Here is a 19,423-nt window from a genome sequence, read left to right as displayed (position 1 = left end):
GCGGGTCATTGTAAGATAAATCGGCTTCTTGAATTGGAAGCTAATTTTCAAGCTGAATTAGAGAAGGTCCTTGGCCACCAGGAAATCTTGTGGAGACAGAAGGAGATTGAAATACAAGGTTTCATCGTATTAACGGTATCAATTTATTTAATATAAAATAGTGTTATGATGAGTAATCCATTATGAATAATGCTATTGTTTTCTTCAAGAATCTGTATTCGGCTGAGGATATTTGGTCAGGTCGGTATCTGCTTCATTATAAATTTCTTCTCCTAAGTGAGTTAGAGGTTAAACAATTAACTCGTCATATGGGGTATGAAGAAGTGAAATAGACCTTGTTCGGAATGACTCCATGGAAAGCTCTCGGAGTAAATGAATTTTAAGCACGTTTTTTTCAACATAGGACTTTCTATTTTTAAGATGACTGATTAACTCTTTAGGAAAATATTTTAGAGTAGTCTTAATTGGGAAGTCTCAACAAAGAGATTACTTCTTTCAAACTTGTCCTATCAATCTCTTTACTAAATTGTGCAAAATTGTGACTAAATTAAATATGAATTAGTTTAGACCAATTATATTCAGAGTCAAGCTAACTTTGTGGTAAGAACAATATTATTATTGCACAGAAAGAAAGACAAGATTAATTGGATGGTTATCAAAATTAATTTAGAAAAGGCGTGCAATAGTGTTGGATGAGAATTTATTGAAGATACTTTGATTGAAGCGAAAATGTGGCCTTAGCTTATTCAATTAATTATGCGTTGTATAACTTATTTGATTGAAATATTGAGGAATAGGGGTTTGACGGACGAATTCCAGCCTACTCGTGGGATCCGCCAAGGGGATCCTTTTATCCCTGTATCTATTCATCGTAAGTACGGAGAAACTTGGGCATAGTATCACTTCGACTATAGAGGTAAGGGAATGGGATCCGATTCGGCTTGATCGTAGGGGGCTATCATTTCGCAGCTATTTTTTTTGACGATCTCATACTTTTCTCAAGAGCGAATTTGAATGAAGCTACTTTGATTAAGAACATTTTGAAATTTTTTTGTAAGTTTTCCGAGCATAAGGTGAATGGTCTAAAGTCGAGTATCTTCTTTTCAGCTAATGGGGAGAACAACTTGTCCGATCAAATTACAAGCTGCGAAGGTTTTAGGAAATTTGACAACTTGGATTTTTATCTGGGTGTTTCCTTTGCTTCATAAAAGGGTTACTTGCTCCACTTACCAGTTTATAGTTGATAAGGTTAAGAGTCGTTTGAATGGGCGGGATGCTAACCTTTTCTCTACGGCAGGGCGAATCAGTCTCGCTAATTCGGTTTTGCTTGCTATCTCAAATTACTTTATGCAGACAACCTTAGTTTCGATTGGATTTGTAAAGAAATTGAGAAGTTAGTGAGATGTTTTATTTGGGGGCCTAAAAAGATAGCTCTCGTTGATTGAAAATCCTGTTGTCAGACCGCTCAATAGTGATGGCCTTGGACTACGGAGATTAGTTGAACATAATAAGGCAATGCTTCTGAAAATGGGTACGAAAGCATTTTGGGTGCAAGTGGTTCGGAGCAAATATATGATCAAGGACAGTTGCCCCATAAGAATTGAATAGGCTAACCGTTCTTTCTTCTGGCGTTCCTTGTCTAAGATTTGGCCAATAGTTCTTGAGAACCTCTTATGGTCCATTGGCGATGGTGAGTAGGTTCGACTTTGGCTTGACAGATGAATTCTTGACTTGGGTTCGTTGAGGGACTATTGTACGAATTTTGTCAGTACCGATGAGGGGGTGATAGCTAATCAGATGGTGACTGATAATGGGGACTGGGATTGGGACTTTCTGAGACAGGTTTTTGATCAATCAACTCTATTGCGTATTACGGCTTCGAGTTAAAAAATGACGACGAATGCAACATGGGACCCTTCTGATGTGTCTTGGCAGAATAGTTGGGATACTATAGCTTCTCAAGCTTGAAGCTGGGCGGTTAGTATTAAATCTAATAAACAGTTGACTACCCGGCAGATGGTGGTAAAGGATGTGCCAATTATTTGGAAGGCTCCTCCGATTGGTTGGTATAAGATTAATGTTGATGGAGCGGTCATAACCACCATAGGGGTAGCCTCGGCTGGAGTGTTGGATAAAATGGAAGCAACAACCAAACAATGAAACACTAAGAGCATAAGCTCTTCAAACAGCAAGCAGAAAAACACAAAGCATCAAGAGCATAAGCTCTCGGTTAACAAGCAAAAGAAAAAAAATATGTTTGATTGAAACCGAATGATAATACCATTTTCATTTCATTTCAAAATATAGAGTTACAAAAGTGGAATGTTTACCTAACAATTTCCACTAAATTTGGCAACTTGCCAATTAATAATTAAAAAGATGAAAGCATTATAGCTATCATTATGAAAGCACCAAGTTGCATATCAACTTGTTTCAATTATAGCTATCATTACAAATATTAAAAATAAACAAATAAACAAAATGCACCAAGTTGCTCCTTTGTTGCTTTACAGTCCATGTTCAACACTCCTCCTTGGACTGTAGGCAACAAACACCAATTGATTTCCTTAGAAATTCAAACCTGATTGTGCCAAGAGGCTTTGTCAAAATGTCAGCCAATTGATCTTGTGAGCTGCAATGTATTAGACTCACTTCTTTGGATTGGACAACTTCTCGAACAAAGTAAAACTTGAGCTTAAAATGTTTGGTTTTGCCATGAAAAACAGGATTTTTAGAGATGGCAACTGCTGACTGGTTATCCACCAAAATTTCAGTAGACTCGAGCTATTCTTCATTCAAATCACATAGCAACTTCCTAAGCCAAATGGCTTGATTCACTGCTGCAGCTGCTGCTATGTATTCGGCTTCAGCAGTAGACTGAGCAACAGTTTGTTGCTTCTTTGAACTCCAACTGAAAACTCCCGAACCAAGTGTAAAGAAGTAGCCTGAAGTACTTCTCATATCATCAACTGATCCACCCCAGTCACTATCTGAGTAGCCAGTTAATTTCAGCTCACTTCCTTTCTTGAACATTACACCAAACTTCAAAGTACCTTTGACATACCTGAGTATTCTCTTTGCTGCTTTCAAATGAGTTGTATTGCAACTGTGCATGAATCTAGACAGTAGACTAACTGAATGCATAAGGTCAGGTCTGGTTGCTGTCAAGTAAAGTAAACATCCAATCAGGCTTCTATACTCCTTTTCATCTACCTTTTCTTCATTTCCAAAGCTGCTTAGTTTCTCTCCCACAGCTAATGGTGTGCTCACTGGTTTGCTGTTTTCCATATGAAACTTAGTGAGAATTTTCAAGGCAAATGCATGCTGGCTGATAAAAATGCCTTGATCAGACTGGTCTACTTCCATACCAAGGAAGTAAGTCATGATTCCCAAGTCTGTCATGTCAAACATGTCTTGCATATTCTTCTTGAACTCCTGAATCAATCGACCCTGCTTCCATAGTCACAATAAGTCTCATCATTGGACTTCTTTATAAACAAAGTTGGCTCACTCAAACTTTTCTCGAAATTGAGCTTAGACAGGTAAGCATCTATCCTGTCATACCAGGCTCGAGGAGCCTGTTTTAGTCCATAGAGTGCCTTCTTCAGCTTGTAAACCTTGTCCTCCTTTCCTTGGACTTTAAATCCATCAGGCTGTTCAACATAAATCTCCTCTTTAAGGAAGCCATTCAGGAAAGCTGACTTGACATCAAGCTGATGGACCTTCCACTGTTTCTGTGCAGCCAAAGCAAACAGGAGCTTTATGGTGTCCAACCTTGCTACTGGAGCAAATGTCTCCTCAAAATCAATGCCAAACTGTTGATTGTACCCTTTCACCACAAGCCTTGCCTTGTGCTTGTTCAAAGAGCCATCAGCATTGAATTTGGTCCTGAAAACCCATTTGACACCTATGACCTTCTTCTGATCAGGTCTGTCTACCAGATCCCAAGTGTCATTCTTATGGATCATGTCGATTTAAGCCTCCATAGCCTTCTTCCAGCTCTTGCTTCTTGCAGCTTCTTCATAGCTTGAAGGCTCAACAATGGCCACATTGCATCTTTGGTAGATATCAGCAATAGACCTGGTCCCTCTCACAGGAGTATCATCTACATTGGCATTACTGACTTCATTTTCTGCCAATTCCAGATTGTTGTCAATCTGCTCTTCTTCAAACTGACTTGTGTTAGAGCCATCTAGACTCCAAAACCTTCCTTCATCGAATTTGACATCCCTGCTTACCAAAATCTTCTTGGTTGAAGGATCAAATACTCTGTAGCCCTTCTTGCAGCTACTGTAGCCAGCAAATATACCAGGAACTGATCTCTTCTCAAGCTTGGTTCTTCTTTCTGCAGGGACAAGTACAAAACACATGCAACCAAACACTTTTAAATGGGAAACTGTTGGTTTAAAATCATACCATGCTTCAAAAGGAGTTTTATCATTTAAAGCATGTGTTGGCAGCCTATTGAGCAGGTACACTGAGGTGTTGACACCTTCAGCCCAAAAAATGTTTGGAAGCTTGCTTTGAAACAACAAACACCTGGTCATGTTCATCACTGTTCTGTTCTTCCTTTCACATACTCCATTTTGCTGAGGAGTATACACTGTGGTCAATTGATGATGAATCCCAGTCTGCTCACATAGCTTCTGAAATCTTTCAGACAAGTATTCAGAACCATTGTCTGTCCTCAAGGCCTTAATCCTGCAGCCTATTTGATTTTCTGACAATGCCTTGAACTTTCCAAAAACTTCAAACACTTCTGACTTTTGTTTCATGAAATAAACCCAGCAAAATCTGGTCAGATCATCAATAAACAGTATAAAATACTTACTGCCATTCAGTGAAGGAGTCTTCATTGGTCCACAGACATCTGAGTGCACCAATTCAAGTCTTTCTCGAGCCCTCCATGCTTGGTTTACTGGAAAAGACAACCTGGCCTGTTTACCAAGCTGACATACTTCACAAACAGACTCATTTGCGTCAACCTTAATCATGTCCTCTGTCAAACTCATCTTGTGCAGCAAATTGAGTGACCTGAAATTGACATGGCCAAATCTTCTATGCCACAGATCAGCATTGTCAACTGAACTTGTATAGGCTCTTCTCTCAAGTTGGCTCACATCCAACATAAAACACCTATCTGCCATGGGTGCTGAAACAACTTATCTACCAAGAATATCATTAATAACACAAGAATCATTCTTGAAAACTAGAGAGTAGCCTTTCTTAACTAGCTGACCTACACTAAGTAGATTTTGATCTATTTCAGGTACATAAAGCACATCTGAAATAACCTTGTTACCTGAACTAGTGTTGATCACAACATCACCTCTGCCTTTAGCTTCAATCAGATTCCCATTGCCTATTCTGACCTTTGAAGCAAAACTCCTGTCAAGATCCTTGAACAGGCTCTCATTTGATGCCATGTGATGTGAGCAGCCACTATCCACAAGCTAACTGCATTTGGATTTGCTTGTGGTTGTAGAACATGAGGCAGTGAAGACATGCTCCTCCTGAGCTTGAAGATCTTCAGCAGTCTTGGCTTGTATTGGCAGAGTTTGTGACTTTTCTTGATTTCTACAAATCTTTTCATGATGACCATACTGCTTGCAGCTCTTGCATTGGATGTCTGGTTTGTTCCAGCAATACTTCTCCAAATGGTTAGTCTTCTTGCAGTGAACGCATGGTGGAAACCTCCTTCTACCGACATCTTTCTTTGATCTTTCCCTCTTTTCAAACCAAGGCTTCTTAGCTTTCTGACTTGAGCTGGAGCCTTCTCTGACCTTTGCTTGAAAAGCACCTTCAGAACTTTCCTCCTGCCTACTTGCTCTTCTCTGCTCAAGTGCATAAAGTGAGTTAACCAACTCAGACAAAGAAATGGTTGTGAGATCTCTCGAGTCCTCTAATGAGGAGATTTTTGACTCAAATCTTCCAGGTAAGGTGGTAATAACCTTCTCAACAACCCTGCTGTCACTGAAATCTTCTCCAAGGAGTCTAATATTATTGACAGTAGCCATAATCCTATCAGAATATTGCTTGATAGTTTCTGACTCCTTCATCTTCAAATTTTCAAACTCCCTTCTAAGATTAATTACTTGTTGCTGCCTTGTCTTGTCTGATCCCATGAACTCCTCTTTCAGCTTGTCCCAAGCTTGTTTGGGTGAGTCACAGGCCATGATGCGAGTAAAAATTACATCAGACACTCCATTCTGTAGGCAGGCCATGGCTTTATGCTTCTTGGCTCGCTCCTCACCATGTTGCTTGATCTGAGCAATGGTTGGATTTGCTCTCAATGGTAGTGGCTCGACATCATTTTCAACTGCACTCCACAGATCAAGTGCTTGGAGGTAAGTTTTCATTTTAACTATCCAAATGTGGTAGTTTTCTCCAGCAAAAATTGGTGGTGGAGGAGGTGCAAAGCTCATGTTGCTGAAACTGATTTTGCAGAAGCAAAACTGACTTTGTTTTGAAAACTAAAACAAAACCACAAAGGTCCTCAAAGATAGGATGCTCTGATTACCATTTGTTGGATAAAATGGCAGCAACAACCAAACAATGAAACACTAAGAGCATAAGCTCTTCAAACAGCAAGCAGAAAAACACAAAGCATCAAGAGCATAAGCTCTCGGTTAACAAGCAAAAGAAAAAAAATATGTTTGATTGAAACCGAATGATAATACCATTTTCATTTCATTTCAAAATATAGAGTTACAAAAGTGGAATGTTTACCTAACAATTTCCACTAAATTTGGCAACTTGCCAATTAATAATTAAAAAGATGAAAGCATTATAGCTATCATTATGAAAGCACCAAGTTGCATATCAACTTGTTTCAATTATAGCTATCATTACAAATATTAAAAATAAACAAAATAAACAAAATGCACCAAGTTGCTCCTTTGTTGCTTTACAGTCCATGTTCAACATGGAGGCCTTGTTCGAGATAGCAATGGGAATTGGATATGTGGTTTTAATCGCTTGCTTGGAATATGCTCTCCACTGCAAGCTGAGTTGTGGGAAGTTCTTGACGGGTTACGAGTGGCGTGGCAAAAGGGCTGCGTCGAGTGATTATTGAGTGCGACAATGCATCAGTGGTTAAGCTGTTGAAGGACTCGAATTTACAGCTTCATGGTATTCCACTGGTTCGGCAAATTAAACTTTGCTCCTCCTGGCCGTGGGAACTGAACATAGTGCATATTAAACGCGAGGCAAACTGTGCAGATTTTATGGCTAAGTCGGGTTTTAAACAACCTCTTGGCTTTGTTTGGTTCGAATGATGCCGCCTGCAATTCAAGTTCTGCTAGAAATAATTTGTCTTCTTTTCTATTAAAAACAAATAATCAGGGGAAGTAAAAAAAAAATTAAAGTTATATATATTTGAAATAAAATGTAATTTCATTATTATATTACTATATATTTTATAGTTTTTAAAAAAGATTAAATGAAAATTTTATTATTTTTTAGGTCAAATTATAATTTTTCTTGTATTATCATCAAATTTTATAGATTTTAAGAGAGTTAAAATATAATTTTTTAATAAGAGAGAAGTTATCTACAATACATGTATTTGTGGGAGCCATAAAACGAAGTTGCCAATGAATTGGTGGCAATAGGATTTTCACAGTATTTGATTTGATGTTTATAAGTTTGCATAATCTCTTAATGAACTTTATCGATTAGTTGAAGATAATTTTAATAGTGTTATTGTAATTTAATTTCAGTTGAGTTTTTTTTTTTCTATAAAAAATTAAAATATATAAATATCAATAAAATATAATTAAAAAAAAACTAAAATTCTGTTTTTATTTTAATGATAAATCAAGTTACTTATGGAGAATAATAAATCAAGACTTCGGATCCGCCTCAGTTTTCCAACTCAAAATTTCAATTGGCTTGAGTTCTTTTTATTTGGGCCTTGGTCCATAATTATATATCATTGAAAGTTTTTTTTTTTATAATTTGTTTCTATTAAAAAAATAAACATTTTCAGTTTCATAATTTTTAACAAAAATAGATGATACTGATAAAAAAAAACGAAATTAAATAATGTTAATCGTGGGACTGTTGCTATAAGCAAAAAGTTTTAAACTTCACTGCATGCAACAAATTTAAGGATTAGAATTTTGCATGGCATCTCTCACAGATTTCACATTAGCTTTATGTTAATCGTGTTCTTAGGGTATTTTTAAAATTTAATTAAAATATTTATTGTTATTAATTTGTTAAACACGATAATTATTAAATGTTGTCACATTTCATATGTTAAACAAATATATTATTACAATTATTAAAATTAAGAATACTCTTAAACACTTGTTTTTTCATAGTGCTTGAAATAAAACACTACTTGCATGCATGAGGTTACGTGTTGCATGAGATTTGTTTTGGACGTGAGAATGAGAGGAAAGTAAGTTATGTGGTGTCGAAGTCCGCATATTAGATAGAAAAGAGTAGAGTAACAGCTAAACGTAGACGATCATGAGAATAGTAAAAAATACTTAAGATTATACCTGATTTTGGAATGTTAATCTAATGCTTAAGGAAGTATGTGGATTGACTAATTCCTTTTGTTCTTAGTTGATAATTTAGACAAGACAATGTGCATCCTTAATGGTGCGACAATTTTTGGTGTGCATCTTTAGCAGTGTGTTTGTTTTTATCTGCTGCAATGGTTGGAGGTTGAAAGCTATGACTTAATACCTGTTTTTTTGGTTTTCATATACATGATTTATAATAGGATTAGTATTTGATACAAATTAATTTCACAAATAAGATTCAAATATGGTCACATATATATATATTTGTTACACTGGTAAAAGATTAATTTCGCACCATTGGGTTTATGTTGGAACTCTTGTGGTGCTAACGACCTGTCTCTTAGGATGCTTGATGGTTTTTGCGGATGTTTTCAGTCTTTGGGTGTTTTGGTGCGTGTGAGTGCAATGGTATTGTTTCAAATTGGTGTCTTTTGCAGCTTTTCCGGTTACTTGCAAGTGTGGTTTCAAGTCTTTTATTGGTGATATGGTTGTCTTCTTACCATTCCTTACCATTCCTTCTAATGAAGTCATTCATACTTTCGAGAACGAATTCAATTTTTATGTCTTCGAAAGGCAGCGCTATCCTTGGAGTCCTTGACTTTCATCAGGATGCTTGGTTTCAACGAGAGGACTGAACCCGGAGTGGGAGTCTCATCGGGAGTGACAGGAAATTCATGGGTTCTTATTTTCTCCAAGCAAAGACAATGTGTTTCATAGTCTCATTCAAGCTGGGTAATAGGAGTAAACTTCTTTTAGCAATGGTCGTCTACAAGCTTGAGGGTTTTTTGGAGTTTGTAACTTGTTCTTGTGCATTTGATCTCATTTTGCTGCTCAATGGTGGAAGGCGCGGGGTTCGTTTTTGTTTCAAGAAATTTGTTTTTCGTGATAGTTTGTTTTAAGAATCCCGGGTATTTTATTGGTGATATGGTGTAGGTTACTGTCTAGGGTGTGGAGTTTTAGGTAATTGTGAATAAGAACTGTTTTATCGCTGACTGTTAGATCTGTTTACTCTTTTTGGGTTTAATAAAAAAAAAAAAACTAACTTGCGAGAAAACAGCCATATTAGTCTTAGAAGCCGAACGAGAGAATAGCGTAGCGTCCTCTCTCTACAATCGCGGAAAACAACAGGAAAAAGTAATTAGAAAAAAAAAGAAAGAGAAATATTTAAAGCTTTTACTTTTTCTCTCGTACACTGGGAAAACGTCAGAAATATACTGCGTTTCATTTTCATAGCAGTCAGTCGTTTCCCATGTTCCCCTCCTTGCTGATAGGATGCTTTCAAGGAACCCATCATTGCTAACAATTAACAGCTTTTATTTATTTAATCATTAATTTTTTCCCACATTGCAAGTTAGTTCTTTTATGGCTTTGTCCTTTTCCTTTAAACAAAATTAATTTAAAAAAAAAGAAAAGAAATTTGTTTTACTCTGCCAATAAAAAAAGGGTTGGCTTTTGTTTTATTTGACCATCAAGGAAAAGGTTGTTTTTCTTACAACAATGAAGAACTGTGGTGATTTAGTGGATAACAAGTCGGCTATAGTCGGTGGTGTTGGGGATATGTACAGTGAGGATAGTGCCACATTGGATCAACCTATCACCCCATGGACTATCTCTGTTGCTAGGTGATTGATTTACGCTTATTTCTGCACCAATACCAACATTATCATGCCTCTAGTATCGAATAGTAATGTTTAGATTTTGGGGTGTTAAAAAGTGATATATTGGTACTGAATGTAAAAAGATCATAGCTTTCTTGATCTTTGCACTAAAATTTATATTTGGTAATATATAATGACAAAAGTTAAATAAAAATGATATGATTTGAACATCTTTGGCTGTCAATTGAGTCAAGTTAGATCTTTGTTGTAGTGGGTATTCATTGATGCGTGATCCACGGTATAACAAAGGGCTTGCCTTCACTGAGAAAGAGAGAGATGCACATTACCTGCGTGGCCTTCTTCCCCCTGTAGTTCTCAGTCAGGAACTCCAGGAGAAGAAGATGATGAATCTGATTCGCCAATACGAAGTTCCTTTACATCGATACATTGCAATGATAGGTCTTCAGGTAACTTGTTCATGCCTTGCAGTCCCCACGTTGGTAACTGATCTAAGTGACTTTTAATAGCACTTATATATTGGCATCTTTATCAGTGATCTATTGCATTTGGCAGGAGACGAATGAACGACTCTTTTACAAGCTTCTCATTGATAACGTGGAAGAACTGCTTCCAGTTGTGTACACTCCAACAGTGGGTGAGGCTTGCCAAAAATATGGCAGCATTTTCAAGCACTCTCAGGGTCTTTACATCAGTTTGAAAGAGAAGTATGTTTTTTCATCATGTCCTTCGTATGTTTTCATTTTTATGTATTTGATGTTGCGTAACAATAACTAAGCATCACGATCTATCAGGGGGAAGATTCTTGAAACACTGAAAAACTGGCCCGAGAGAACTGTTCAAGTCATTGTTGTGACTGATGGTGAGAGAATTTTGGGACTTGGGGATCTTGGTTGCCAGGTAATCTGATATCTGTATCGAAGCTGTAGATGAAACAGTGATCAGTTCTCTCTCGTAGATCAACTTAATGATCTTTAATGCTATGATTGTTTTCAGGGAATGGGCATACCTGTAGGAAAACTTGCTCTATACACAGCTCTCGGTGGAGTCCGTCCTTCACTAGTAAGCATAGCTAAAACCAGTCGGATTCATGTCACCCCTTAAAATTTTGGTTATAGTAATGCCGTGGTAGTCTCCTAATTGCATAGAGGATGTTGATTTAAAGCTTTCTTCAGCTTAACCAAATGAATAAATCCTTTACTAAATCAGCTAATTGTCTACAACTTTCATTCAATATTTGCAGTGCTTGCCTATTACTATTGATGTTGGGACAAACAACGAGAAGTTGTTAAATGACGAGTTTTATATCGGACTTAGGCAAAAGAGGGCTACCGGAAAGGTTTGGTGATATTCCTTTGCATCCATATGTTTCCATCAAGCCATAAATGTACTTCCTTACCTGAAATACTGAATTACATTGGTTTCCATGGAGCAGGAATATGATGAACTTCTACAAGAGTTCATGTATGCAGTGAAACAGAATTATGGAGAGAAAGTTCTAATACAGGTAATCATCAGCTCATCTTCATTTTATGCCTTTGCTGTTTTATCTTTACATGCTGCGTCCTCTGAACAAGCTAAGCCTGATTTTCAGTTTGAAGATTTTGCAAACCACAATGCATTTGAACTATTGGCAAGATACAGTTCTTCTCATCTCGTTTTCAATGATGATATACAGGTAATATGCTTAACTAGATTCCCTTCTTACCTTTTCCTTTAATGATGGTAACATTATTTAGTTTTGAGAAATATTCTTTCTCATACGGACACTCTTTCATAATGGCAGGGTACAGCGGCAGTGGTTCTGGCTGGGCTTCTTTCAGCCCTGAGACTACTAGGTGGAACTCTCGCCGACCATACGTTTTTGTTCCTGGGTGCTGGTGAGGTAAGGCTTGATCAACAAAATGCCGACAAGGGAACTGAACTTTTCATACAAAACTTCTTATCACACGTGTAAATGTCTTAATTGTGTTTCTTTTTGGTTGTCGATAGGCCGGAACTGGTATAGCTGACCTCATTGCTCTTGAGATTTCAGAGCAGGTAACAATCTTCTAATGCTAAATATTTGTTTCCTCAGGAAAGGTTTATGGCTAAATATATACAGTCTCTTGACAGAACGGAAAACCGATCGAGGAGAACCGCAAGAACATTTGGCTCGTAGACTCAAAGGTAATGTGAATTTCATTGGAACATCTTGTATAAAAGATGCTAGCTCTTCTTTTCTTAAAATGACATGTCTATAACCATCTTTTTCTCACCTTGATGAGATTGAAATTCATGTGGCAGGGATTAATCGTTAGTTCTCGCAAGGAATCACTTCAAGACTTCAAGAAACCTTGGGCTCATGAGCATGAACCTATCACAGGACTCATAAATGCTGTCAAGGTGTCAACTTGTTTTGAATCATACATCAAGTTTCAAAAGTGAAATGTTTCATTTTTTTATTATTACTTTTCTTCCCTCCTTTAAATATTATTAAATCAGGCAATCAAGCCAACTATCTTGATTGGAACATCTGGAGTAGGAAAACAATTCACAAAGGAGATTGTTGAGGACATGGCATCATTCAATAAGGTTCTTTAAATATATATATATATTTCTTTTAGGTCATCTCAAGTGAAGAGTTTTATAGTAATCCTGATGGCTGACTTGCAGACACCTCTTATCATGGCTCTATCAAACCCTACATCACAAGCTGAGTGTACAGCAGAAGAAGCATATACATGGAGTGAGGTACATGCCTTGTAGCATAGAATTTTTTACACTTTCAAGTAAATTAGCCTTAAAAAATACTTCCTATAATCTTTAACCTTTTCTTCCCTGCAGGGTCGTGCAATCTTTGCCAGTGGAAGCCCGTTTGATCCCTTTGAATATGAAGGCAAAACCTTTGTGCCTGGCCAGGTTTAGCTTTCTGCCTGTACTTGAAGCATTTTCAAGTTTGGGAAATTTAATTGCACCCAGAATTTTCATAACACTAGCTGTTAAAACCTTTCTTAATCTGATTCAGGCAAATAATGCTTACATTTTCCCTGGATTTGGTTTGGGTGTGATAATGGCTGGTTCAATTCGTGTGCATAATGGCATGCTTTTGGCAGCCTGTAAGTGCATCAACCCACCAAACTAAGCATTTGGTTTGTTACTAATACATGCAAATGGTGAAGAATTGGAACCTAAAAGCCTTTTTCTTTTGTCGTGGCAGCCAAAGCTTTGGCTTCACAAGTGACAGAGGAACACTACGAGAAGGGAATGATTTACCCACCACTCACCAATATCAGAAAGATATCAGCCAATATTGCTGCTGAAGTTGCTGCCAAGGCATATGAACTCGGTGAGTTGCAGGCAGCCTTTGAACTTACGCTTGAACAATGTGTTAAGGCTCTTAAAATAATTGTCCCTCCCATATTCATTCATTTACATGGTTTGATTGTTGCTAATGGTAGGTCTGGCTTCTCATCTTCCTCAGCCTGAGGATCTTGTTGAATCTGCTGAGAAATGCATGTACAGCCCTGTCTACAGAAGCTACCTTTGAAATTTTGTAGCAGTGTTTTATATTATTTTAGCATTTAACCCAGTTTTGTGTTATCTCCAATTTTCCTTTATTCCCCCCCCCAAGTTTTATAATCTCTCTAGTTCTCGAGATTCCTGTAGGAATTATTGATTTATCTTTCATTTGGTTTATAATTTTCATTTTGTTCAAAAGAGAATAATAACATTTAGTCTTCTATATTTGGAAGCATTCAGTCCATTATCTATTATCTATTACAGTACATATATTAAACATTATATATATTTTTGATATATTACAAAATTGAGACAATGATTATGGCATGACAGCCTAAGTGAAACAAAAAAAAAGTAAAAATTATATTTATAAAACATTAATTGAGGCTTAGATTGAATAATTGTTTGATAAACTCAAAAATTGAAGACTGAAAAAATGTTGAAAAAATTAAGCTTTATTTTCCTTCTATAAAGGCTGTAGTGTAACACCCCGGCCCAACCTGTATTCTTCGCCGGAACTGGGTTACAGAGCATTACCGGAGTTTATAGATCAAACAGACAGAAATTTCAAACATTTTATATCATCAAAACAAGTCATTAAAGCATCATTTTAATCCGAATTATAAACATACCAAAACACATCAGTTTGGCACCCAATGTCTCACCGGATAATTCAAAGTAGTAATTTGACACCCAGTGTCTTATCGGTTAAACTTAAGTAAATTGGCACCCAATGCCTCATTGAATTAATCTGAAGCAGTAAATTGACACCCAGTGTCTCATCGACTTGAAGTTGAAGAAATCCCTTAACTCTTCCAATCCTATGGCATGCCATCTATATCTGACTTAGCCCGATACAGTTACTAGTGTTTCAATTCACTTTTCAAATACAACCGATATTCATTTCAATTCAAATAATCAATATATTCAATATATATACCAATTCAATCAATATAAATTCAATAAATTCATCACATACTAAATCAATTCGTTTCAATTGCAAAACACAATAATTCTCACCTTAACACTTACCATATACATTAAATTGAATTATAACAATTACCAACTAAATTCAGATTATAGAAATACAAACCAGAAATTCTGAGCTATTCCTCGTCGACTTTATCTTTCCCATTTTTAGTCGAGGATTCCGGTACGACGTTAGCTACGGAATTAAAATAATTAAAATTCATCAATACAATTCAATTCAATTTCATATTGCATATTTCAATTTTTACTCAACATTTGTCTAAATTCCAATTTAGTCTCTAAATCGAGACTAATTTCATTTCTTCACAATCAATTCTATATTTTCATTCAATTTCACTTTAAACTAGATTTAACTCTCTAATTGCACTTAAATCCCTAAAATTCAAAATTTTCACAATTTAGTCCCTATTACTCAAAATTTACAATTTATTCTATAATTCAATCCTTTTTCACTTCTAACTTAAAAATCTATCAATTTAATCCCTAATACTAAAATTATTCAACATTAACAACATTTAAAAACTCAATAATTTCTAAAATTTTGACATGGGTCGGATAGTATTTAATACCGAGATTCTAAAAACATAAAAATTAAAAAAAAAGAACTAAATTGACTAACCAATTAAAATTTGAACAGTTGAAGCCCCTAAGGCAATGGCTTTCTCCTTCCTTTCTTTCATTTTCCTTTTCTTTCTTTCTTTCTTTTTCTTTCTGTTTTTCTCTATCTATCTATCTTTTTATTTATTCTTTATTTATTTTGTTTTATTATAATATAATATAATATAATATAATATATATTTTTATGTTTTATTATAATATAATTTTGAAATATAATATAATATAATATATATATTAAATTTTTATGTTTTATTATATATAATATATAATATAATATATATTAAATTTATAAATATCTTATCTTATGCCGCATCATTAAAAAACAATAGCATAATTGTTCCTTTAGTCCCTTTAATTTTTCTTTAATCTATAATTCATCTTTCACCTTATATGCAATTTAGTCCTTATACCTAATTACTTTTAATTCAAGCAAATTCACTTAATCGAAACCTAATTAACTACACAACCAGCTTCGTAAATATTTATTAAAAATATTTACGAGTCCGATTTACGGGAATGGAGTCCTGGGAATGCACTTTTTTTAATTTGATCCTTTTTAATTAATTAACCATCGAAACGTTAAAAGTTCTTAACGAAACTTTAATACCACCTTAATGGCACTCCGTAAATATTTATAAAAATATTTACGGCTCAGTTTATAAAAACAAGGTCACAATACTTTATTTTCTAAAACCACTTGAACTTAATAAATCACTTATATAACATAAATTATCAAATCAAAAACCTTTTTAAAAATCACATTTGACTCGTAAATATTAAATAGTGCCTCGAAATCACTGTTTTCGACACTACTAAAAAAACAGGATGTTATAGTTAACTAGCCTTTTTGGTTTACCGGTTCTTCTATGTACTTGGGTTATTGTCTCTTCTTCTATTATTAATGATACTAAAAAACAAAGTACTGAATTTTTTAAAAATTTTAAAAGAAATAAAAATTTTAACTTTAAGTGATAAATACCTTCTAATTTACTTATTATTTTGCATATTTTTTTCATTGCCAAATTTTTTTAATTAATTTATTTTATTATGGATAGTCCAACATCACAAAAAATTAAATGTTAAGTTTTTTTTGGGGGGGGGGGATATGGCAAGCTACCGATATTTCAAGTTGGCTTATTTACAGTGAATGGGTTTACTTAGAACGTCAGAAACAACAACATCAAATTTTAACTTACCATTTTATCAACGGCTGGATGCCAAAAAAGATATTGCTCCCAAGTTATATAACCATTCTCTGATTTTGCATGTGAAAATTTTAGGACAGAATTGAGTTGAGAACACAAGGTTCCTACCGCATGTCCTCCACAACTTGAAAACTCATCCTTACACCCCAAAACGAGTTAGGCTTCAGCTTCGTATCTGTGGCAGTAAAAAGGCATCCCATTAGGGCTTCAGAGGATGCACAGTTTGTGGATTGTTCATGGTTATACGGCGCAAGAATGATTTACGAGAAGAAATGCAAGATAATGAATATAAACTACATGCGCTCCTTTGTCAATTATTTCTCAGGTACGATCACGGAAGTAAATAATATGACGATCCAATATCTGATGGAAATATACTACTCATGATTACCGCCGGGATATGAATGTAAGGAAGTCAAATAGGTATTGAATATTGAAGGTAAAATCATCAGTTGAAGCAACGCCACTACAATATGGACAATAAAGTTACAAACCAATAGAACACCTGAAGCAAATCTCAAAGTGCTTTAATTTAGAATAAATAGCTTCCAACAATTATTACTAAAAGACTGGATGTTTTAAGAATGAAATAAAAATTAGCAAAGACATAGTGATGCTGACAAATCGAAATTTCAAGAACACTAGTCCGAAGAAGTACATATATGAACACTGTGATAGAACGACGATAAATTCTATAAGCAACGATTAACGACGAATCGAGTGCCGCGATAAATTATGGTTATGGTCGTTACGTAGCCTCACGATCATCATTGGACGATTCAAGAAGACTTTCGACTTCTTCAATCTGTAACTCCTCCTCGTCTTTCGTCTTTCGAGTATTCTAGATTAATGGATTTAGGAACATTTATTTTCTCATCGCACCATTAATCGTCCCCCACATCGCGGCAATTTTCGTGCGGGAAACACTCTCCCTCTCTCTTCTACAAAAATTCTGGAATCTGGACATCTTGAATTGTATAAACAAACCGTTCTAGTCCGGCCCAAACCGATAAAGTTTCTTAAGTGCATTTGGTTCTTGCAATTTCTCCATGTTGAAACTATAAAATTGTGCTTAGCGAAAATTAAAGGTTTAATGACAATAACTGTCCTTAAACTATAGTAATATCTCATTTAGGCCCCTATTTTTTTTATTTACATCCATTAAACTTTTAATTTACTATGTTTTTTTTATCATTCATGGTTGTTGTACGGATGCTCGGGGGTTCGTCCAATTAATATACTACTTCCAATAAACCCACTTCATACCAAAAAACATAATTAACTCGTATAAATTAAGGGTAAATTACCTACTGCCTAGTTGGTCACTCAATTTTTAGGGTGGATTTATTTTGGTCACTCAAAATAAAATCCTTGCAATTTGGTCACTTAATTTTTAGAGTGCTTTCATTTTAGTCACTCAAGTATTAAATCTCTAACTACGGTTAATCATACACGCCACATCATATTTACACTTTCATTTTGGTCACCCAACTTTTAGGCCGCTTTCATTTTGGTCACTCCAAAAATATTTTTTAAAGTATTGATTGGGTAAAAAAAACCAAGGATTGAAGTGAAAAGGCTATAGAAACTAAAATAGTGCATAAATTGTCAAATTGTACTTGTTTATCCCATTACTGAAATTTTAATTTTTTTTCCTTTAATATTGAATTTTTAAATTTCAAAACATCAAAATAAATTGAATAAATTGTTTTAAAAAATTACTCATTGATAATGTCAACCAATTTGTTACTATAATATTAAAATTAATTAATTTAATCTCTTTTTAAATTTTATTTTATGTTTCTAGATTATCGTTAACAAAATCAACTCAAATAATTCATATTAAACAATTGTCTATGAAACTTAAATTTATTTTTATTATAATCTTCCATGCTAAGTTAAAAGTAGAGGAAAAAATACTTGCAATTAATTAAATTAATTGATTGTTCTTCGTTTGGATAAAGATTTGATGAAGAAATTATGAATTTTGTTTGGAATGAAAGAAATTTGGGTTTCGTAGACAACTATTAAAGACAATAATAGCATGTTTGGTTGGCTGTAATGGAATAGAGGCGTAATGGAATAGATGCGTAATGGAATAGAGGCGTAATAGGTAATTCTTTTGTTTGGTTGAATGGAATGGAATAGAGGCGTAATGGTATTCTTGTGTTTGGTTGAATGGAATAGAGGTATAATAGCATAAGGAAAAAAACTAAAATAACTAGAATACCCTTAGCAGAATTTTTTTGGTACAACTGTGTTATTACAATTCCTATCATTTATTTGGCTAACATAATGATCATATGTAGATAACCATGTTGTTCAAAGTCTTATCAACTAATATGGGAGCTGTATAATGGTTATTCCAGGATTAGAGGCTTGGGCTTCAGGAGATTTGAGAGCCTTTGGAGAGCTAATGACAGCTTCCGGTCTAAGTTCTATTAAAAACTATGAATGTGGTACGATCTACATTTTCTGTTTCTTAGTTGCACTGCTATGCCTCTAATTCCAAACAGACCAAGACGCAACAAAAACAAAAATTTTGATACTCTGGAAAACTAACCTGTAACCAGGGATGTAACATCCCGATTTTGGGTCTAGTCGGAACAGTGGTTTTGGGACCACAAACCCGAAGAGGAAAAAAAATTATTTTAAAATTATGACATGGGTTGCATTATGATAGGAATGAATAAAAAAGGATAATCGACAGAATATAGAAATGATGAAGTTCACGATCAAAATAACACAAGGAAATTTCGAGGACGAAATTTATTTTAAGGGAGAGAGAAATGTAATATCCCGAAAATTTCTACAGTAAGGGAAGTAAGATAATATCTCTGATATAGTAAAATAAGAAAATAAAGTGCTAAAAAGGGTAATTTTGAGTTATGGCAACATTGGGAAGTATATTATGACATATTAATTCAAGAAATGATTAAATCGTAAAAGTGAGAAA

The 19,423-nt window shown here is 35.0% G+C and overlaps 3 protein-coding genes across 3 annotated transcripts; 1 reads left to right on the top strand and 2 right to left on the bottom strand.

Annotated features, from left to right (window-relative positions):
• Positions 1-2,784: 2,784 nt before the first annotated feature.
• Positions 2,785-3,420, bottom strand: LOC121217990 (secreted RxLR effector protein 161-like). Its single transcript, XM_041094818.1, has one exon. It carries the CDS (start codon positions 3,418-3,420, stop codon positions 2,785-2,787), a length of 636 nt encoding a protein of 211 aa, XP_040950752.1.
• A 2,033-nt stretch (positions 3,421-5,453) lies between these two features.
• LOC121217989 (uncharacterized) lies at positions 5,454-6,425 on the bottom strand. Its single transcript, XM_041094817.1, has 2 exons — positions 6,076-6,425; positions 5,454-5,994 (listed from the first exon to the last, which is right to left on the bottom strand). The coding sequence occupies exons 1-2, from the start codon at positions 6,423-6,425 to the stop codon at positions 5,454-5,456; spliced, it is 891 nt and encodes a 296-aa protein (XP_040950751.1).
• A 3,311-nt stretch (positions 6,426-9,736) lies between these two features.
• LOC107906971 (NADP-dependent malic enzyme) lies at positions 9,737-13,879 on the top strand. The gene is made up of 18 exons (XM_041093177.1): positions 9,737-10,159; positions 10,407-10,602; positions 10,709-10,860; positions 10,948-11,053; positions 11,150-11,215; positions 11,397-11,492; positions 11,589-11,660; positions 11,748-11,831; positions 11,940-12,038; positions 12,146-12,193; positions 12,269-12,322; positions 12,440-12,538; positions 12,638-12,727; positions 12,809-12,886; positions 12,980-13,054; positions 13,161-13,251; positions 13,353-13,481; positions 13,594-13,879. Exons 1-18 carry the CDS (start codon positions 10,035-10,037, stop codon positions 13,680-13,682), a joined length of 1,749 nt encoding a protein of 582 aa, XP_040949111.1. The 5' UTR covers positions 9,737-10,034; the 3' UTR covers positions 13,683-13,879.
• The last annotated feature ends 5,544 nt before the right edge of the window (positions 13,880-19,423 follow it).

This window comes from Gossypium hirsutum, chromosome D05 (assembly GCF_007990345.1).
Source record: "Gossypium hirsutum isolate 1008001.06 chromosome D05, Gossypium_hirsutum_v2.1, whole genome shotgun sequence".
NCBI lineage: Eukaryota > Viridiplantae > Streptophyta > Magnoliopsida > Malvales > Malvaceae > Gossypium > Gossypium hirsutum.
Note: the sequence above shows the minus strand (reverse complement) of the source record. Positions and strands in the feature narration are given on the sequence as shown.